The following is a 24086-nucleotide window of genomic DNA, read 5'->3' on the forward strand; positions in this document are numbered from 1 at the left end:
TTATGCCATGACTTTATCATTATGATATTGTGGCTGCAAATGGAAAGAAAAAAGATTTTATTCTCAATAAAAATATCTTTCGTGGCATAAACAAAACAAATTTACTGGTGTCGGCCTTAAAACATTCAAACAATTAAGCGTTCAAAAAACAAAACAAAAAGCCACAATTCAATATTTAGTCTATCTTCCTCGTATCTCGATCATCTTGCAGTCGAGTGGGCATGGAATCGACTAGTCTTTGCAAATAGTGACTGTTCTTAGACACGATATTCCAGGCATTCTGAACATATCCACATACATAAGTGTTCTGTCCATGGGCAGGTCTTTCATTGCAAACACAGCAATTTCCAATCTTTCCTATTTTCTGCCTTCCTCTTAGTCTCCGCATATGATCCACATATCCTAATGTCTTCTATTATTCTTTTCAACCAGAGACCCAACCAATTCCTTTTTCTCTTTCTAATCAGTTTCAGCATCATTCTTTCTTCACTCACTTTTTCAAACACAATTTTATTTCTTATTCTGTCTGTCCACTTCACACGCACCGTTTTTCACCACATCCACATTTCAAATGCTTCAATTCGTTTCTCTTCATTTCGTCGTAATGTCCATGTTCCTTCCCCATACAGTGCCACACTCCACACAAAGCACTTCACTAGTCTCTTCCTTAGTTCTTTTTCCAGAGGTCCGCAGAATATCCTTCTTCTTCTATTAAAAGCTTCCTTTGTTCATGTTTGCAGTTTTTCTTGGGAAGGATAGGCCTAAATGCGGTAACATCCCGTTGCTTTCCGCACACCACTATCTCTTTCGCATCTTATTAAATTCCAGAGGACCCAAGCATGGAGATGAGGAGAGTGGATTTGACTAATTGGGCCCTCCGGACTTCACCGAAAGTCACGGCAAGGGTTAAATATTAATTCTATCAGGATGTTTGACCCGATCAGAGATCGGGAAATCTCAATTAGCCTTTGCCCCCCGCATCCTGGACTATCTTCTACGAATCATCAGAAAATCTTAGAGTGTGATTGGGCCAATTTTTCCGAAAATGTTTCCACACTTTTGCCCTCGTAGCTCAGCGGACGAACGTCGAAATTTAGATGCCAACGTCTCAGGTTCAATTCCTCGTTACTCCTTTTCATTTTATTGTGGTTCAAGATAGTATAATGTAATAATACAAAAAGAAAAACTAATACCAGTATTATGCAACTGGATTTTTCCAAACCTAATATTAAATTTATGTTATTTATATCGCTAAAGAACGATTACAATATAAATAACTAGAATATTATTTATACAGTATCACTAAAGAACGATAACAGAATATAAATGATAAATATCGGTTTGTTTAATTAATATAAGATATTATACAATACTTATTTAATTATCTAAATAAAATAACCTATTTTACAAAGAAGGATGGTTATTTGTGTTATAATAATTACTTACATAAAGTACAGATTATTTATATTGCGAAAGAACAATAACAATATAAATAACTTGAATATTATTTTATAATGCTAATGAAGGAAAACAGAATATAAATGATAACTTGAATATTATCTATATCGCTAAAGAACGATAACAATATAAAAAACGTGAATATTATTCATATCGGAATTTCACAGATTTATTACAGATGTATTTAAGAAATTGTAGAAGAATAGTAATTAATAACAGTGTCCTATTTATTCTTCTTGGAGCCAAATTTGTAACTTTTAAAAGTGTGGTTACTATGTTGAAGTGTATGTGCTGTAACGGATGCTTGATTTGTTATGTATGTGAGTCAGTTATGTGATGCTTGATGTCGTCGCAATGTCGTAATTATAGTTTGATTGTGTTTGTATGACTATTGTGTATTAATTTATGATGTATGGTACGGAAGGCTGCGTATTTGTGTTATAGAAGTGTTACGTATGTGTGTTGTTAATGTTTTTGTATGTTTCAAATTGATACCAGATATTTATGTTGCAATCGCAATGCCTAATTTACGGTTTGTTTATGTTTTGTTTACATCGCGTAAGCTAATTTAATTTTCTTTTCTATTTCTCTTTATGCTTATCTTTTTTGTGTATGAAACTATAGCCCTAACATACATATGTAAAATAGGGCTAACCACCATTGGAGATACAATAATAAAAATTGTTATTCATATCGTTATAAAGCGATAACAGAATACAAATGATGACTTGAATTTTATTCATATCTCTAAAGAACGATAACAAAATATAAATAACGTGATATCCATGAAGAACGATAACTGAATATAAATGATAATTTGAATAGCATTTACATCGCTAAAGAACGATTAAAAAATAAAATGAAAACTTGAAGAAGGCCCAAACCCACAACCTTTGAATCACTAAACAAGCACTCTACTGCTGGCCTACGAGGCGCAGACATGGAACACTTTCATAGTTCGGGAACTGCTTGTACAAGCACATGCATCGTGTAACAACGCCGCGACCCGAAGTGGACTTTGAAAATATTCGCTGTTCACTAGTGCGGCCACTTTTTTTTTTTGACAGCTGTACGTAATAGCAGTTACACTATTCCGAAGAGTTGGTCTGATGACAGCAGCTCTGGTTTGATGTCTCCTGTATCTCAAGTGGAGTGACTTATAATTGTCCATGCAGGTGGAAGATTTGAGTATATACCAAATGCTCTCCTCATTGATAGGGCTAATTTTTAGTAGTTAATACATGAGCGTGAAGCTGAGGTGGGCTTGTAGTCAATGGAAGTGGTGTAGCTTGTTGACCAGTCCCATTAGTGCATTGTTGCTGCTTTGCGCTTCTTGGGCACATTTACGAATAAAATATTTGTAAACTCTAATAAAGACAGGAAAACTATGTGAATTTTTTTTACCCAAATATCAGTTTCTAAATTGAGGGGGTGAGAAAATTATGCGAGTAAATATGGTATTTTACTCACCTAATTTATTCAAATAGGAGTTATTCCTTTTCTATACATTTCTGATACTGGTTTAAGAAATTCTCCATCATTAAAGATCACATTGTGATAAGGAGGCTATTTTCTATTGTATGGCTTGTTTTTTACACTATTTCCTTCATTGTGCTTCTGAGATAATAGATGCAAAAGAAGTCCTAAGTTAGAGATTTGTGGTATGCCGGAGTTACTAATAAAATGCTCAGAATGCTCATTGCGGAATATTACTGTTTCCTAGTATTGAGATATGAGCAGAATAAATTCGTTAAATTTATAGAAAACCAAATTTTATTAACTTATATACAAAGATTTTATGACTTACTTTACTAAATGCTTTAGAAAAATCAGTATATGTGTATAACATCAGTTTTTTTTGCTCATGTCTAGATTATTGTGTATTTCTTGTGTGAAACAAAACAGATTTGTAACAGCTGATTTCTTTAGGCATAAAACCGTGTTGGAAGCTAGATAATTCTGATTTTACATGGACAAATATCTTTTCATATAGGATTTGCTCAAATACTTTTGCCATAGAATTTATTATAGAAATTGGCCTATTGTTGCATATGTTACCACTTTTACTAATATTTAAAATTGGTATAAATGAAAATAATTTTCATTTTTCTGGAAAACAACATGGACAACTCATCATAAAGATCTAACATGCAGCAAATGGTGTGATGCTTTGAAGATGGCTGGTAACGTAGCAGCAGTTGTGCCATGGACACGGGAGGACCAAGGAGAACAACCGCTGCAATCATTGTGACAGTGAGCTAGAAACTGTCCCACACATCCTTGGTTCTTGCCCATATGGCAAGGTTTTGCGCATTACCAGACACCATGAAGTAAGAAGCGCCATCGCTCAAGCACTGCGTAATACTGGGTTTACTGTTTTCGAAGAGATTCGTGGTCTATCAACCACCGGCAGCACTCATAGATAGATATGATCACCTGTCAGGACCATCGGAGAGGTTTTATAATTGACCCTACAATTTATTTCAAGACCTGCAAGAGCCACCCGCAAGATATCCATAATGAAAAACAAGTAATCTACAAGCCAACAATCCCGAGAGAAATATCAACTACAACAGATAGAAGTAATAGCCTTGATGGTCGAAGCAAAAGGATCCATCCCCTAAACAGTTTGTTGATTTTTGGAAGACTTTTCATTTGCCATCATCTATAATTACCAATGTTTACTTGCATTGAAAGATCCGATTCCATTGTTAAGAAATAATCTCAGATAAGACATTGCACTATACAATGAAACCTCGACTCTGGTTTCTCAGGGGACCGGATAAATAATACTCAGAATCGAGAAAAACCCAAAATTGAAAAAGACACACATCAACATATTTAAAAACTAATTTTTATGGTCTAATCTCAACTAAAAGAACAAAAATGCTTTAAAGAGCTTCACAACATTAAGTACATTGGTTGGTTGCATCAAGTTTATCTGCCACTTCTGGAAGAAATCAAGAATGGATATCTGTTTTGCTGGACATCTTTGGTGGAGGAAGAGTAACTCCCTTTTCACCTAGTTTCACCTGGATTCATCAATATTGAAGCTACACATGTATCTTCATACAACTTCCAGTCCTGCTACCATTCATCGATGCAGTCTTTTTCATTCTCCATGATGTCACCAATGACAGCCTTCATAGAGACTGCTTTTCTGAAGAATTTGGTGATGGTGGCTGTTGACACTTCCTCTCATGCACTGCAGACCATATGCATGGCAGTGAGGATGGAGATTTCGAAAACAGAATCTCCAGTTTGTCTGTCCACAGCAGCAATCTGTTTTTGCATCAGTGAACGTCTATACTTCCCCTTGAGGGCATGAATTACACCCAAATCCAGGGGTTGGAGACACTTATACAGTTAGGTAGGAAGAAAGCAATCTTCATTCTTCAGGAATGATGTATCAGGGGGATGTGCCAGACACTTACCCACTAAAAGAATTATCTTCCTGTTTGCAGCTCCAATTTTCACGTCCAGCTGTCTCAGATAGCTGCTAAAAATGTCCATCGTCATCAAAGCAGTCCTGTTGTTCTTGTAACTGCATGGCAGTGTGCGCACATTTTTAAAACACCTGGTTTTTCATATTTGCAAATTACCAAGGATTTCAACTTCTCGGAATCATCTGCATTTGTACAGAGAAGAACAGTGAGCATCTCCTTACTTTTCTTCCCACCATGGCAGGTCTCTCCATTTATGTGGAGGTTCTCGCCAGGGAGTAGAAGACTCCCATCTCATCAATATTAAAGATATCTTTGGCATTGTAGCCTTCAATGAGACATGGAAGCACATTGTCTTTCCGATGATCCACAGACTCATCTGGAACAGTTGCACTTTCATCACACACTTTTTTGTATGTAATGTCATGCTGCTTAAAGTGATAGAAGCTATTCATTAGAAGGCATAAAATTGTCCACTTTCTGTCTTAATGTGATGCTTTGTTGTGAATTGATTCTCATGCACCGCAACACATGATTAACACATGGTTTCTGGCACTGTGTTGTGTCAGGTATCTCACCTGGGTACGCATGGTAGATAAGGAGAGGTATAGGAACTGTTACTGAAACGACCTTGGACAAGGAAGTAAGTGTTTAGGGCTGAAAAAACGCACAATCGAAGCTAATTTGCTTTGTTGGGACAAAAAATTTGTTTCTTAAATGTGGGTGAGACACTAAATCAAGAAACATTAAATCGGGGGGTAAAAATAGCATTGCGTATATGGGACTTCTGCTGGGACCGCAAAATAAGAATGCAAAATCCGGGTAGATCTTAAATCGAGGTTCCACTGTAATTTCTTTTTCTCTTTCTTGCATTGGATTTATATTCATATCAAATTATCCATGTAATATGTACTATTCAAAATTTTGTTTTTGTAAGTGGTATACTTTGTCTTTTAGGCAATTCCTGTTTAGGGAAAGTGTTTAATAATAATAATAATAATAATAATAATAATAATAAGATAAATTAAAAATATTTGTTAATTGATTTGATATAATATCAAGACACCCATACATACTGATACATACATTCAAATTGTAACTTACCGGTATACTCATAGGATAGAATTATGGCAGAACAAGTTGCAAATCCATCTGTCATGAAACGTAAACAAGGGAAGCCACTTGAAAGTGGAGAAAATATTATATGTATTACAACGTACAAACTACCTGAAGTGCATAATTTATTAGTTAAGTTGTCTGCCGCAAGATAGCAAAGTGCTATCAAACAGACAATGTTGTGGATAGACTTACAGTTACTATGGTGAGTGATTTTTCCAGTGATAGCAACTCATCCAGTGACTCCGAATCTGATTTAGTGACTAAGTTATTTATGTAAGTTCTATGATTTTAGTCTAATGCCTTCATGGCATGTTACGGGGATACCTTTACCTTTTTTTTTTTTTTACTAATATGCTGACCATAATCTAAATAGTGAAACTTTTTTTTTCTAATGGCAGTTACTTGACTTCATCATTCATCCATATGAAGCTAGTTGTGTAGACCAATTTACCAACAGAGTCGTTGCCCATGGTGTGCCATTGGAGACCTGAATCATAATGGTGGTTAATGAATAATTTATAACTTCATTTATATTTATATCTATAATTTATCCTTGTTTGTAATTATATCTTTTATACTGTTTTTTAAATGCACATCCATTTTTAACACTGACCTGCTTGTACTGTACTGCGTGTTACCACGCCCAGAAATGTTATGTGTGAATGAATGATCACGTGCCACAGTGTGTAATTAGTCTAGCCGGCCAAAAATCATTTCTCGAAAACTAATCGCTCAATTTTCATAAAATTTGGTATGTACCTTCAATTATTGAAGTGGATAAGTTTTTAATAATGAAAATGAAAATAGCAACTATTTTTACTGAAAATAAAATTAGTAATATTGTACAAAGTATTCGATTTGAGTGAAAAAATAAATTAGTGTTCATAATGTGGAATGCGCTTAAAATTGAAAGCGTAAGACGAAGGAATATTGCTACATATCATACTTGCTCACACGTCAGCTGCATCCCCATCAGAATCTGTATCCTCGCTGCTAGTCTCTCCTTCAGCAGCACTGAGTAATGGAGGCTCGAGGACAACTGCAGCACTACTATTAAAATCGAACGTGATTTTCTCTTCTTAATTTCTTTAAGCTGGTGATCTAAGGGTCCAAAGAAATACGTAGCCTAAGTAAAAGATCGGTATTTGTGTCTTTTTTGATGTTTTTCTTGCGAAGACTTCTCTGAAAAGTCTAATATAGTATTTGTTCCTCGTTTCCTGAGCTTCCTCAGATAGTTTGCCAGTAAGTTTAATAGTATCCTGTGACCTTCTGTCCATGAGCCAAGAGTTTGTGAAGGGTTGTAGGTATATAATACTATTTGTGCAAGCATAAATATAATTCCCTTGTCTCCCTTGCATACATGTCAAGTGCCCGCTCATCAGTATTGCAAAACCGCAAGAAAAAGGTTTCTGATATTATGTGTGTAAACGACTTATTAGATTTCCATCTATTCCCGTAATATATGCGAAAGTGGAAACCTCCCTGAAAAATATTCTTGCGGTATTTACATCGTTTTTATTGCGACTGCTTTGTTTTATCATGTCAACAAGGTAGTCCCCTTTCCTGCCTGAATCTATCCTATCTTCAATGTTTCGCAATAAATAAAACGGTGGATCTAAATTAACTGTTACAAGATTTTGCATTTCCCTTAATTCTTTATATTGATTAGAGGTCAATTGTAAATCAGTAATGAAAGAGAGATCCTTATTAGGTGACAATTGTTGGTCGTTCCTGCAAAATCAATTTTCACGTTCTTTTTCTCCATTTTGTCGCACGTTGAAGTGATGCAAGTGAAAGCTCTCCTACAATATCGGCCGCATCTCTTTTCCTAGAAGTTCTGAAACTCATATGGGCAGCAGAAAGCTTTTCTTCTGGCGATCTTTCTTTAAAAAGTGGACTAGTTTTTTTCCGTTTTGATCTTTCGTTCAGTTCTCCGAGAACTTTACGTGGACGTCCTCGAATGCTTGTACTGGCAGACTCAAATTGGAATTGTTTTGTATTAGATGGCAAAGTATTATATATTTTATTCTCAGACTTTTCATCTTGGTTCAAACATAGCATAACATAAACATTTTAAGAAATTTTTCTGATTTATGCTGTATTTTTCTCACTGTAATCGAATTTTCGAGCATAGAAATTTAATTAATTTTTTTTATTGACTGTAAAATGTCTTCAGAATAATCTTTGAGATCAAAATGTTCAATTATATTTGAGAATTTCACTTTTCTCTCGCTCTTGTTCCACATCTGGAAAACAGCTCTCCGGATTACGGAGCGCATGGTGTCTGGAAATAATTAATAGCTACTCTGTATGCATCTGTTTGCAGAAAAAAATCACGACGTCTTATTCAGAAAAGTATAATGAATATCTCTACAAAATTTTATCGAGGTGATAGAGGGCTACACCTTTTAAGTCAATTCGAAGTCATATAATAAGGTAAAACTCAAACTCTTTGCACATGTTTATCTAGACACTTATTCTAGACAATAAGATAATAATTTTTGTCACGAAAATTAGCTTATATGTAAGTACATACCTTCTTATAATATATCCACGCTCTGTATTAGAAAAAATACTGTACTAACTTCACCACTTTGCACCATCCAAATACAAACTGCACGCCTGCTTCTGCAGCGTAAATGATCTTATCGGAGACATGCAACTTTCGCTCTGTTGTGAGGGTCCCCTAAGAGATGTAAGCATCTGTCTACACTTGGATAGTATACTTTGGAGTGTTATAAACACGTCTATATAAGAATTTAGCATTAGAGATAGGATGTGAAAATTGATTTTTGGCTGGCTAGCTGCTTGAAATTACACACTGCGTGCTTTTGTTGATTTGAGCAACAATTCTAAGAGCGTACCTAGTATAGTTATTCCTTTAGTTAATATATAAAGTGACAAGTATAATGAGTAAGTATATGCACTTTTACATTACCCTGTTTAAATTTCAAGACAAAGTAGTATAATATCTTTCAGATATTTATTTTGCTAAATTTTTATTTTCAGCATTGTTTGAAACCCCTCTGGAAGAGTTTGAATTACAACTGATTGATGCTGAAAAGAGACTGTCGGAGGAGAGCCTGAAGTTGCCAGATCAACTTTCTCACATTACTCATCGTAAGGATAAAGGACATCATGTAAAATTTGAGGATCAGATTGAGTCTTTCAAACCTGACACCTTTTCTGGCAGTGGGTAAGCTAAAATGTTACATTTTCAGTATATCCCAGACAATACTTGTGGTTTTATATTGGACATTGACGTTAGAACCTATAAGGGCGGTGGTACGATCATCCACTCCTCCTCTTTATCTTTCTTATATTGGCTGCTTTCGCCAGGTGGAGGGCACATTGGAAAGGATTGGATGTGCGCAGTGGAAGACTTTTAGAAATGAACAGTGTGAATTTGTAAAACAAATATAATTAATAATAAGTAACAATGTACATAAATGGAAAATGAAATAACAATAATATGAAATAGGCGAATGAAAGTAAAACAAACTAATCTGAAATGGTATCCCCAGAATATGTAAATCATGAAAGTATCACAAGGCTGGGGCCAACACACTTATAAGTGATAAACATCTAATATGGCCGTCTCTCGATAATCAGTAACTGACCTATAAACCATATGTTCATGAACCACTCTCTAAATATATACATTTTAACTATCTGAGTATGAATCTAAACAGAACACCCAGGCAGCACATTAACTTAATACATGGTCCATTCGACCATAGATATCACTCAATCTAACTAAGCAAACTAAAGGTACATGTAAACTCAATAACAGACAAACTGTACCCAGCATAAGGCATCACATAACTGATCACTATACATTACCCATAGCACATATTGCTCACATAACCTGTGCCATTGCACTAACACAAATCTCTGCACTTTACAAAATGAATACCCAACGGAGAGAGAGAGGGATGGAGACAGATACACGTAATAAGTAAACGGATGATAATTCCAACCTCAACGATCATTTAAATAGCAATGAACTCGACGCATATGATAACAAAATAGCGGCGAAGGAAACCAATAATCAAATGGAGCAGGGATTACACTAAAACCATATGTGAGACCGTAATCGCTGCCTTATCACTCTAACCGTCTCGGAACATGAACATACGTTTCAAATCAAATCTCCTTACATAATCCCCAAATACAATTTACCTCAAACACATATATATCTCACAAATATATTACTTGATGCAAATACAGACTTGCCCCCAAGACGTATCACAAGCAAACGATGTTTCAAACTACGATCCACTAAAATCCCAAACACACACGACGCAATTTAACTACTCCACTGATCTATCTCAAGCGCGTACAAAGCGCGAATAACGTTGTCTATATCTGCCGCATACGAAAATGCTAAGTCTTGTGAAATGTTTATGTCGTGTACGAGAGCCTAAGTCTTGCTAAGTGTATCTGCCGTGTACCAGAACCCGTGGTGGGAATATAATGGTGAAGCAGTGCGCAGTCTCGCCTGTTCTCCTACTACGTGATGACGTCACGCGGGAAGCATTGCAGACACTCTCGCAGCTTGCTAGCTTAGCTTAGCTCAGCTCGGCTCCGTAAGGTTTTGGAAGTGGGGTAGGTTAATTGATTATGAATACCAAGAAGCTGTATTAACTAATCCCTTCCCTACTAACGTCTTGTCAGGAACGTGATGCACTCCCAAAGCATAGCCGTCTAGACATGACGTCTTTGTGACCCTGCGACTTTTATTGACAGTTTTCATTCAAGCTATCAAATCCAGTTTTTCCAAGCTGTCTATTTAGAGGGTTGTTGTATGTTGTAAAACGATCTTTCGTGAAGAAGAGGCGTTATTTTCCTCTAAATATACGCGAAAGGTTTTCCAGAATTCTAACTGTTTGAATAAAAGTGCATTGAAGTTCTGTCCTGCATTCCAAGTGGAATGAACAAAGTTTAAGAAAGGGAGTCAGAATCGAGGTCTTGTAAGAGCTATTGGCAGTAAAGTGACATGGCAGAAAAGGTCTGTCTACGAAGCACAACATTCACATGGTCAACATAAAGGAAAAAAAGGATAACAATGAAGGGGAATAAACAGTGGTGAAACTGAAGGGCATAATAGAGTACAATAACGTTATGTTGTGGGTTGACTGTCAGGTCAGCGTCAGAATGAAGTCTTATATCCCTTCTCCATTATGGGAAAATACGTAAAAAAAAACTACAGAAATGTTTCTTCAATATAATGTTTATGGTACTTTTCAGCTTTTCAATGTTTACATAATTGCATGTAAGACCGTGAAGGGAAGCAAACCCAGGAAGGAAAGGATCTATACAAATCTTCGACTGGACCTGGAAGCAGGCATTTTATAGAGGGTTAACCTTGCCTAACTGCAGTGTTAGTGAAAGGGGAGGGGCTGCTGGAGTTACGACGACAATATTACAAGCAAACTGTTGGGCTTATTCCCCCCCCCCCCCGCCATATACCTACCACCCACAGAAAAAAAAGCCAGCGAGAACCTGCAAAGTTTGTAAATCTCACAAGAAATAAGCGAAACAACATGGGAGTGCAAACAATGTTTTGTACTGGAGTCTTTCGAAGCTTAACATACTGTTCAAATTGTTACCAAATTATGAGTATAATATCACAATTTGTAGTAAAAGACCCATGTTTATTGCAAACGACCTCCACCTGCTTTTAAATGCCACTTACCGCACACCACCAATTCACTGTCTGCGCGTGGAAATTTAAATACAGATTCCAGGCAATAAACCCGTCCTTTTAAATCTTACTGCATGAACTTAAAGGTAGCAACAAGCAAACTTTAGAAAAGAGTCAATAATGAACATTTGTTAAAGGCAGGTGTCGAATTAATTACGTTCATTCTGGTGTACTGCTTTGGTTAGAAGGTATTTTAGGTTCATGGACTTAACTCGGTTTGATCCATTCACGGCGATGGACAGAATACGTTCTGAATCAGACCTTCGATTTCAGGCTGGCTTTAAAGAGGCTAAAAATGTGAATTGCAACAAATGTCAAGTGTAGCATGATGAAGTGTCTCTAAAAGAAGGCAAATTCGGAAAAAACGCATTTTCGATAAAATGTGGACTTAACGCGTTTTGATTCCGAGCTCCTCAAATACGTTCAATAAAGTTTCGTCAACATTTTTACATTACTTAAAAAAAACACACACATGAGTTTTTAATTCCAGTGATTCTGCATATTTCTTTTCGTAAAATGCTCCTGCACACAATTTTAATATCTGAATATTTTTTACAGAAATTAAGTCCACAATTTCCACATCTGACATTAATTTTCGTAATGTGAACGGCTTTCTTGTTAGCAGCTAGTACTTGAAATAGACCTTGATTCACCCTCACCAACCACTTCTGTATTATCTTCCTCACTACCACTTTCTTTCTTCAACTCTGCCGGTAAATCAATTTCCAATAGCACTATAATATCACTTTCACCCAAAACATTAAGGCTGCTATTACCCACAAAACAACTCATATCTATGTTCTGTATCCCTGAATACAACTAGATTTGAATAAACACCAATAAAGAAAGAACAAATTTACCAACTCAAGTTTCTACACTGCAAGTAACTGGTAAAGTGGAGAATTGAAACAGTAAACGACTTTCACGGCATTACAAACAGTTACAACAGTGGACAAAAATCACAGAATTCAAACTTGAAAATGTTTAGAAGTGTAGGTCATATGAAATGCCAAGGGTGGGTAAAATCTGTCCACTAACAAATACTTAAAATTATTAGTCTGCTATATTTGAAATCTAAAACAGAACACATGTGTATATATTTTATCATGTTAGAGACAAATAGAGTAAAGGTGAAAGCTGTCAGATTTCATTGATTCAAAAAAAAAAATTAGAAAATAAAAAGGGTGGGCAATTTTTTCCCAACCGTGATTATGCTAGGGTTAAGCGAGAAAATAATTATTTTATGCCCATTGATTGACGCCTTTTTTGCTCCTCAATTGACATTCGAGACAATTGAATCCTTCCATTTACTGAAGCCTTTTCTGTCTGGAAGTTGTTAAAAGATATCACAGCTTTAACATTTTATGAGACATGTAATTAAGTCCTTTTAGCTTAGAAAGTTTTGAAGAGCTATGAGAAAATTATTCTCTTCTGCGGAGTGACTCATATGTGAAAAATTTTAACAATATGATACACAGGAACATACCAGTTAATAGTTATTATAATTATATAATTGCTGTACTTACTCACGTTTCGTTATTTAGGTCTAATGCACTATCCTTGATACATGTTCGTCTGAATTGGTTTTGGAAGTGGCCTGAACAGTACATGAACTATTGGCAATGATGTCATGAATTTCTTTTCTCCTCCGTTTTTCACATCTGTCCAATCTCAGATTATCTGTTGATTTTCGTTTCAAGCAAAACTGCGCCAGAGCTTTTGTGGGTACAGTGTCTACTTTCAGATTACGACTGTTTTTCGGTTCATAATTTAGGAGTTTCTGCTTCGTAACTTGACTCCTCAAAATGAAGTGAACATATTCGAGCTGAAACAACATTAAGCCTTAAGATTTTTACCCCCTTTCTTTTCCCTCAAAGCAATCTATGGAATAAGTCAAACAATAAGTTTAACATGAAAATATATTTTGCAAATGAGTTGCGAAGCAAATAAAATATTTAGTAACATGCGAGAAAACTCATCGTGCTGTAAATTGACTTCACCTTCCTTCTACAAGCATGCAACCATTGTCTTGACAAGTCTTCATTCTTCGGAAACCTATAATATTTTACGTCATGTCCTTTTGTTTTTCGATTGTAACTCAAACAACCAGATACTGCACATCCAGGCATACTAATAGCATGTGTCACATTAATAGCATTACTGATACAAGAATAACATTCAATATAATCAGTGGCGGCTCCTGCATATTTCTTAAGAGGAGAAAAGAAGTTAACAGCGCAAAATGACACCTTCTTGAGAGAAACATGCTACAAATTAGCCTACATGCATACATATAAGACCAGGTAGTATTAGGGTTGGCCTTCCCTTTTGTATAGCAATGATCTGTTTTTGTAAACTGAGTTACCTAAATTGTCCAAAATATAATATGTTTTCACTTCCATTCATTGTTGAATAACTGCACAAATTAACAATTACAAGGAAATTCACAGCCTCGTAGCATTTTTCACGCACACTACAGCATCACACGTGTTGGAAGAGACCAGCTACTAACTCGTAACCAGAACCGTTTTACGGAAATGGGAATGGGAAATAATCTGTTAGGAAAGCGAGAACACTACACCCACTCACGTGGTCTGTGTTGCCACATGTACATTTTACAAGTTCAGTATCACATGCTTTTGAAGAATATCAGTTCTTGTACTCTCGGCTCCACAAGTAAAGAACCCTGGCCTCACACCACTTCTGCACAGATGACAGTAATTGACAGGCCAGTTAGGGGAAGCTGTTGCCACGTTTGCTCTTGGCTGGACTCTTTAAATGTATTTTCTTTTGCAACTGGTGGATTCTTTCAAAAATGGAAAATTCACAACACAGCATTCTCGGCTGTCTCCTGGCGGTATCTTTGTCCACAGTTTCACTAATTGGGGGAGCGTGTCAGTCAGATTTATGGCTTCCTGAACCCAACCCTGCAACGAAGGTTCTTTACTTGTGAAACCAAGAGTAAAGTCATATTACCATTATTGTTCAAAGCTGCCGGTGGCCGATTAATTTTTTATGTTAAAAATAATGTAGTTTGCAGTACCTTTAATTTCAAATATATTTGTACAAAACTGACAACTTGGCTGTTGTCCTGTCTAGTATACAATGAATGAAAGTGAATTTCAGAGGCCAAAAAGATATGTGATACTAACTTAGAACTACTTCCTCTTTGTTTTATATAAGTCCAACTTCAACTTTCAGATATCCTCCGTAAGTTTCAAATCATGAACATAGCTTATATACAGTAAAGTGCAATGAATAATATATTTTGATTTATAATTTAAAAAAAAAAGTTTATATGGTGTCTTTCATAGCTTTGCATTAAAACTGTTTTTATTGTGTCTCCTCCTAGATGACGTCTGGTTGAATGCAGCGTCGTTAGATGGCAGCGGTAGCAAGCTCGCTGCAAGACCAGTCGGTTTCTATTTCCCGCCCATGCACTGATTCAGAGGAGGATCTCCTCTCCTCCGTTCATTTACTTGCTTTAAAACTCTGCTTCTTTCTCTGGCTGCTAGTGCGCTGTTGTCCATGTGTGTTAACTACAGTAAAGGAGGAATGGATTGGCTTGCCTCTACACAAACAATCTCGCATCCTTCTCACAGTTTTCCAGCAGCACATGAGTGCGCGTGGTTTAAAACTCTATTAACCGAGGTTTTCTTATAGCTGTGAACTTAAAAATTATCGAATCTTCCTCGAATTTCAAGGCATATATTGCATTTGGTATTAACTTTCAAAAGAAGAAAAATGTGAGGAGGACGTTCCTCCCTTCCTTCCCCCGAGAAACCGCCACTGAATATAATATATATAAACAAAGAATTAACACCGTGCACGTACACACAACAGCTGTTTGTTTTGTTCCTCGAGCACTGCGGTGCGAATTAGCGCGCCGCTGCTGCTTCCCAAGTGACGACATGCGCAGTAGAAAACGAGTCTGAGTCAACCGTCTGCAACACCATTATATTCCCACCACGCCGGAACCCAAGTGTCGTTCCGTGTATCTCCGTTAAAACAGGTAAACTCTCTCCCCCTCTATCCTCGTGAGACTTAATGAACCGGCCAATAGGGTTATTTGGAAAGAACAAATGAAGGGATTGATAGCGCTATCTATACTGTGACGTCTGAGAGCGCTCTGACGGATGAAGTGACGTACTAGATGAACGGCCGTGGTAGTAGGCACGGCTCAAACCTTTGTTATGTTCGTTATTTGTGGAAAAAATAGCTCATTTTGTTACAGTTCATATGATTTCTTATTTTAATACATAATTTCTTCACTGTCCTGAATTCAGTTTGTGAAAATTGTGTGTGTGCGGTGGCGGTGGCGTGTGTTTTTTTTTTTTTGCTCTGGATTTAACCCTGAAGTCATCATCCTTCTTGCTTCCCAATATTTTGATGGAAGGTCCACCAATGTCCTAAGAGTTTCACAATTAGCCAGGTTTTTTTTGTGAAAATAGTAACATTCGTTTAATCGGGCCCTAATTTAAAATTCTTTCGCTATGTATCTTAAATAGTAGAGTACAATCATCATTGTTTATTATATTGCGTGATTTTTTTTAATGAAATTAGTATGATTGTACACTTCCCATAAAAAAATTTCCAGATATAACAATCAATTGAAATTAAACATTGGCCTTGATGTTTGAGGAGACACTAACATCTATCAATAATATTGACAAGTAAAATTCTGCTCACTCTCATATGATAATCATGTAAGTGTGACAATGTCTGTTGCATCTCTGTAGCTACTGTGGTAACATTGTAATGTACTGAATAGTAACAGCTACCTATACAACAAAGAGTAGATAAGTATTATTTTTAATTATGACTATAGGGAAAATTGTGATATATTTGCATGTTTTTTTGTTCAGTGATCAATTCTACTTACCAGGAGCATGCTACTCCAGTGGTCAACAGAACCAAGTTACATACACAGTACTGCATTCTTTTGATCTGGTGAAATGTCTCGTAGCAGCCATATCTGAAGATACTATTACACAATTTCAAATTTAAAGTGAATAAACGTTGATTTTTAATTTATTGTTTTTGCATATAATTTAATTGATTATAATTACCGAGCATATGTTGTAATTTATGATTACAGAAACTTTGAACAAATAACAGATTTAAAAACTGGGAAAAAGAAACTATAGTAGGCCTAATTGCAGGAGCTACCATATTTTCGCGATATAGCAATAAGAATAATGAAAAAGAAAAACTTAACTATATAGAAATATTGTTTTTTGTACATAAACAAATTAATTACGTGGCTGTAACCAAACGGTAGCCCTTGTTAAACGGTAGCAGCTATCCCTTTCTGAATTTTCCCTCTCCAACCTGAAAGTATCTTTTAAAATACACAAAAATGTTTAACCATGAAATGGGCATGATGCACATATTTATGAATACTGTGATTACGTTGTCGAAATTAATATTTCTGGCACTAGAATTAATAATAATAATAAATAATAATATCATGGCATCGAACTCACCAGATACAAATTAGGCAATGAGTGGTTTACGTCATGTTTTCTTGCAGTAATTTCGTTGATCACTTGGTAGTCTAGTCGCTGGGTAATGTCAGAATTCATGGAGAGGATGGCATGACTTGATCTTGCGACATAGATAAAATCGTAAATAATTATGTTTTTTGAGGAGTGAGAAAGAAGGTTCAGTCGAACAATTGGTTGAATCAGTTCAGAAGAATATAATATGTAATGCAATTTCTAAATCAGTGAACAGCTCCTGAATATGGCTTTCAAGTAACATGTTATATCAGGGCCACCCTTATCAATTGACGGACATCACTTGAGCAGGGTGGGGGAGCTCAGCCTGATTTTTAGCTATCTTTTAAAGAAAGGAATTTAGATTCTTGTAAGGAAAGGAAGACACAAAATATTCACAAAAGTTTATTTTTTATTTTTTCATGAGAGAAGAATTCTGTTAAATGTATTATTGAAATAGTAATGTTTTCAACAAGTTTTAAGAAGTAGGTTACTGTTGAATGGTTAAGATTAAAATAGCCTGCTTCCCAAGAGTTTCCATAAATTTAATGTAATGTTTGAATTCAACAATTAATTAGACTACACTATACTTACCTTTATAGGCCTATCTGCATATTATTTTTTTTTAAATACAGTATGTTTTTAATATTTTCACTAAAGTAGTCTTAGATTACATTGATTACTGAACATGTTTATAAGCTTTTTATTTTTGTTGCATAAATAATATTTCGATTTCAGTAACACACAAGATTGCTAGACATTGTTGTTTGTTGTTTTAATACTGTATTTAAATTATAGGGTTTCAACATCCATTAAAATATCGGGGAGCAAAGAAGTCCCTAACAAAATGTGTTTTTGAAGGGGTCCACATTTGCTATGGGTGGCACTGTAGTGCATTTGGAAGGATATTTTTATTTCGTTTCCTTAATATATGCCTTGAAATTAATAATTTTATCGCTAAAAATTCTTTCTAAGTCTTGTTTGTAATGCTCTTTCAGAGTTATAGTTCATTGCTGTCTCCTGTTTCCTATTAATCTCTTCCAGTGATGTTTTCCTTTTCTCCAATTCAGAGTGCAATCTGTCTATTATCAAAAAAATATATTCTCCAGAAAATCTTCCTGTTCTTCAAAAGTATTATCAAACTCTGCCATTTCGTCCAGTTTCAATTGTCTTGACCCTTTTTGTGACTGTTTTGAACATGTTTACCTTACTCTTTTCGATGCCAGCATTTTCTGTATCATACATCAAACGACTCTCTCGAACATATTTAAATAACGAATTATGCAAGTTTATTTCAGTCCCAATATCGATATCAACACTTTGCACAATTTATTTGTAACATTGAATCTCTTCGAGATTTCTGATGAAAATGTTATCACCACCACTATAATTATCTAAACATTGTATGTATGTATTTATTCACACTGCAAATGGGTAAATATCCGGTGGCAGTGGTAACTAATTACACTCAATAATGACAATTAATAATAATAATAATAAATAATAGTATAATAATATTAATAAGGAGTATCCTAAATTAAATGAAGCACGATCGCTTAAAATAACATTTAAAGTACCGTAAATCTAATTTGTATCTTAACCCTAAGTTCGAACTAAAACCCACCAGTTTATATGACATGTTTATACATGCACAAGTACCTTTCAGCACTACACTCATTTTGCTCTCAACTCACTCACTGCACTGGAACTACGACACATTTCACTGTTCAAATACTTTGTACCGGTACTACCACTACAGTGAAATACCATTATAACGAGCTTCAGGGGGTACTGCAATTATTTTCGTTAGAGTGAAATTTCGTTAAACCGAAAATCGATATAATTTGCCTACAAATTGTGTCCCATATTATATAATAACAGATATTGTACCTGAGCTAGGTTATACTGTATAGCCATACTACTCTCGGCTCCACAAGTAAAGAACCATGGCCTCACACTACTTCTACACAGATGACAGTGATTGACAGGCCAGTTAGGGGAAGTTGTCTTGCTAAAACTTTCAGCTGTTGCCACGTTTGCTCTTGGCTGGACTATTTAAATGTATTTTCTTTTGCAACTGGTTGGATTCTTTTCAGTATACTTTCTATTTACGAACAAATTAAATCAGTTGCATAATAATAATAATAATAATAATAATAATAATAATAATAATATACTATTATTATTATTATTATTATTATTATTATTATTATTATTGTTGTTGTTATTACTACTATAACAACAGGTCATCACCGATCATCAAGTGGTTAGCATGCCTGTCATTAGATTAAGAAAAGTAAACAGTATCTGCTGTTGTGCCATTGTGCATTAAAATATTTATATTCAGTTTACTCTATATGCTGTAGGCTAGGCCTAACTAATTTAGTAAACAAGATTAGGTTCTAGTTCTATTATAACTTAAGTTATTTGCTGCATAAAAGTAACACTGAAAACTGTGATAAGGTGCATTGTCACATACTATTACAGAGGGCTCCTGTAGCATTTTCAGGACACTATTTTCGAACCACTCTTCGAAAACTGCAGAGTTTTGTGCCATGATAATCTGCAGGCGAATCTGCCATTTTCTTGTGAGTAACAGTGAGAGCACCATCTATGAAACCGAAACGCCCCCCACAGTGCACAATAACAATTCTGTCATCCTCTGCACCTGATATCGGTACTACAAACTTTTCGGAGTCGTCTGTTCAGTTTTTCATGCGACACATTATGACTGTTGTACCAGGTTTCGTCTAAATACACATCATTGTAGCCTTGTAAACTCAACTCTTATCTGTTCGAGATACGAGTACCTCCAGGCAATGATGTTACTGGCTTCAACTCTAGTGGGTTTTCTTTGCACTGTCTTATGTAAGAACCCCATACTTCGGAGTAATCTACGAACAGTACTTTTCCCATAAGGAAATTCGTAGTCAGTGCCACTAGTATTCTCCCGCATAGTATGCATTACGGACTCTACTGTCGATGTCGGTGACATTCCGCTCTTGTAGCACTCGTACACTGTTCGTCACACAAGATCATGTGTAAAATCATCGATTTTTTTTTTCCAAAAGGATGGTTTCCCTTTCTTACTTTTCTTCCAGAATGTGATAAGTAGATCGATCTTCAATATTTGATATTCTCTTTATACTGCTTAAACTAAGACCTGTTGCCTCTTTCACCAATTGATTAATATTCCTCCCTTTCAAAACTCCACCATTTTGAATTATTCTTCTAATAAAGTTCTTAACATTTTGTACTACAAGTACACTTTGTTTTCGTAACTTCGTTCCCTTTCCTATTGGCGATTTATTACAATTCTTACGTTTAGACGGCGTCACTTCAGAAGAAGGCCCTGGTTGTGGCTGTGGAGAACTTCACTATTATTATAGTTTATCCACAGTCGAAATAAATTAAACATTGTAAATTCACTGAGAACCACAACGCGCTAAGACACAACTGAAACCGTAATGCAGTGGCAGGGATATTCTTTCAAAAATGGAAAATTCACAACACAGCATTCTCGGCGGTCTCCTGGCGGTATCTTTGTCCACAGTTTCTGTCAGATTTATGGCTTCCTGAACCCAACCCTGCAATGAAGGTTCTTTACTTGTGAAACCAAGAGTATATTGCAACTTCAGTAAGAATTAGTATCATAATGCGTATTCAACAACAGAATAATTATTCTTGCATATTTTACAATATTTTATTATTCATCATGACCTTGTTAGGACCAAAAATTAAGTTTTACAGAGCAAAAAGTATGTTGAACAGGATTATATAGTTTCAGTGGCATAGTGGTCCGATAAGCGGATACAGTAAAATAAAATAATTAATTTATATACGGTTCCGTCAGTTGCTTATCTTTAATATATAAAAAGTGAAAACATGATCTAATTATACAAACTCAAAATAGAACTCTGGTGGGGGTGTGGACAAACGTCCTTTGTTAGATGGTAAACACTAAATGAACACCTTAGCATATCAGGTTATCTTGGAAATACATATATACATGGAGGTACTGCACATTGAAAACATTGGCAGTACACGGCGCATAGATATAATAGCTTTCAAGGAATCTACAAGATCTGGATTCATAATTGATTCCACTGTGTGTTTCGAAACGAATGAGGAACAGCCAGCAGAAGTGGATAAGGAAAAAAAGAATATCTACAATCCTACCATTCCATATTACCTCCAAAAGTATCAGCTAGAAGAGCTTGAAGTAATCGGACTTCTGGTTCGAGCAAGAGGTACTGCTACTCTCTTCATGAAAGATGTGTTTAAGAGGCTTGGGATACCTACATCTATTATTCCGATTGAAAGGATCAATTGCTCTCCTGAAGCATCACCTGTATTAGAAATGAAACCAAGTTCATTAGCATTCTTTACTTTTTTGTAACACTTGACTCTCTCAAACTAGGTATATTTCCACCAATCACAAACTGTATTTGCAGCTATGTACTTGTAGGTGTTTCATTGTCAAAACAAAATTAATGGTTGACTGAACTTGTAAACATTTATATGGTTAAGTACTCTTTGTCCCTTGTGGCAGCTCACGAATAGTGAGAAGATTTCTAAATTTCAGTATATAAAACTACAAAAAATGATTAGCCTCTTAAAAACATGACTATTCTGTGTAGTGAGATATTACGTTAAATAGTCTTTGTACTGTGTTAAAAAGTTGCCTTGCATAGTGGTACCAGCCGTGCTAACCTAACCCATTCGCGTAATTGCGTGCTGACACGTGTGTGGAGGAAAAATCCTGAAATCACAATAGGGTGTGACTTTAATGACCGGTATTCTAATAAAAGTAACTATGGATGAGAACTGTTGTAGAGAGTTACACTGTAGAAGACAGTACTTACGTGGATGTCAGCTGAGTGAGGTAGCCAACCAAGTGGACACAATGCAATGGCGTGACTGGGTCTTACAATACAAAGCAGGCGTTGCAGCTAGGAAGATGGTGAACCAGAAGAGAGTGCTAGATCAACCAGGAGTTTGCTTTATCGTGATTTTAAATAGGGGATTATTTAAGTTGAGTAATTGTTGTTAAGTAGTGGTGTCTTATTATTGAAGTGTCTAGCTATGTGGTACTCTTCTGTTGTGTTCATGTATCTATTGTCATTAACTGTTCTGAAGATTTGCAAAGTATCTTTGATGTTTGTGAATTCGTGATTGTTTTAATTAAATAGGTCGCGTACTTGGATTTGTTCCTGATGTGTTTAAAATCTGCAATGTGTTCACTGTAGCGGGTTCTGAAGTTCCTTCTGGTTTGCCCTATATACTTGCTATGGCAATTGTTACAGTTCAACAAATACACTCTGCTGTTGGAGAGACTTTCTTTTTTATGCGTGTTAATAGGGATGATATTGTTCAATTTATTGTTTGTTCTGAAAGCTATGTTAATTTTTTCTTTCTTAAGGAAATTGTGTAGTTTGTTAGAGACGTTGCCAAAATTTGTCATTGTTTTCCAATCTTCTATTTTATCTGCTCGTTCCATTTGAGTTAATGTAGTGTATGTATTGGTTCTAGATTTAAATTTGGTTTTCTGTTTCCTGATCATGTTGACTATGGTCTTTCTGTTGAAGCCATTCTTCCGTGCTAATTTTACAATATAATTGTGCTCGGTTTTGTAATTATGGTTGGGTGATTGGATGTGTAATGGATGGAATGGCTTGTGGTAGTTGGTTTTCTGTAAATATTATATCGCAGTGTGGAGCCTTTTATGGTGATATTTAGATCTAGGAAATTTTATTTACCTTTTGTTTCCAACACAGGTGAATTTTAATTGACGGTGTAGATTGTTAATGCTTTCAACAATTTATTGTGTCATGTATTGGTTTTTTACTCTTATAAATAACCAGTGTATCATCCACATAGCGAACGTAGTGCTGTATATTAAACTGCGTCTTCAAATTCTGAACATGATTGTTTTCCATATCCTGTAAGAAAATCTCAGCTAGAAGTCCTGAGAGCAGGTCTCCTTTCCTTTGTTGGTAGGTAGTGTTTTTGAAGAAGAAATAATTTTGTTTTAGTGTGACAGAGAGTAAATCGGCAATTTGTTTCATGACATTGTCATTTGTGTTTAGTTGTGTTAACCTATTTTTTTAAATTTCTATGGTTTCATTTATGGATATGTTGGTGTACAGGTTCTCAATGTCGAGGGATATCACTTTTGAATCATTGTTGAGTTTTATTGGTTTTAATGTGTTGATAAGGTGTATGGTGTTACCAACTGTGTATCTATTTTCTAATTGTAGGGTCTTCTTTAAAAAGGAATGTAGAAATTTATTAATTTTGTGGTTGGGAGCTTTCATGCTGTTGATCACAGGTCTCATTGACAGTTCTTTTTTTATGGGTTTTCGGCGATGTTCTTAAAATGGGGGTGCTAGGATTTTGTATTATATATTTTTGCATACTATTGTGTGGATGACATCGGGGGGCTAACTTTATAGTGCGTTTTATTTGCTTTTGGAACGTTTCTGTAGGGTCTTTTTTCAATTCAACTACATCGTTTTTGTTGATAGAGTCTTTGACTTTATTAATGTACTCCTCTTTATTCATTAGAACTATGACGTTACTCTTGTCTGCCTTCATGTATACAATATTATTTTCTTTCAACTTTTTACCTAGTTTCTTTGTTTTAAAGAATTCAGATTTTGCTAGTTTAATTTGTGTTTTAGTAGTGAGGTTGTTAACATAATTTTAAATAATTTAGGCTGTCTGGTATCTCAAGTGTTCTTTGTTTTCGTGTGCACTGTTTTGTATTGCATATTCAGTTTCTATTGACAAGTCTTCAATAACTCTGTTGGCATCATGCACTGCATAGTTGTGTTTCTACCCTTTACTTAAAATGAGTGT

The 24086-nt window shown here is 35.5% G+C and overlaps 1 protein-coding gene across 1 annotated transcript in view; it reads left to right on the forward strand.

The window, feature by feature from the left end:
• LOC138704917 (centromere-associated protein E-like) overlaps window positions 1-24086 on the forward strand; it is a 284997-nt gene that overhangs the window by 141042 nt on the left and 119869 nt on the right. The window contains exon 11 of the mRNA XM_069833317.1: window positions 9030-9216. Within this exon, the coding sequence (XP_069689418.1) occupies window positions 9030-9216 (187 nt within the window). The remainder of the gene's footprint in view (window positions 1-9029; window positions 9217-24086) is intronic.

Source organism: Periplaneta americana, chromosome 8 (genome assembly GCF_040183065.1).
Source record: "Periplaneta americana isolate PAMFEO1 chromosome 8, P.americana_PAMFEO1_priV1, whole genome shotgun sequence".
Classification (NCBI taxonomy): domain Eukaryota; kingdom Metazoa; phylum Arthropoda; class Insecta; order Blattodea; family Blattidae; genus Periplaneta; species Periplaneta americana.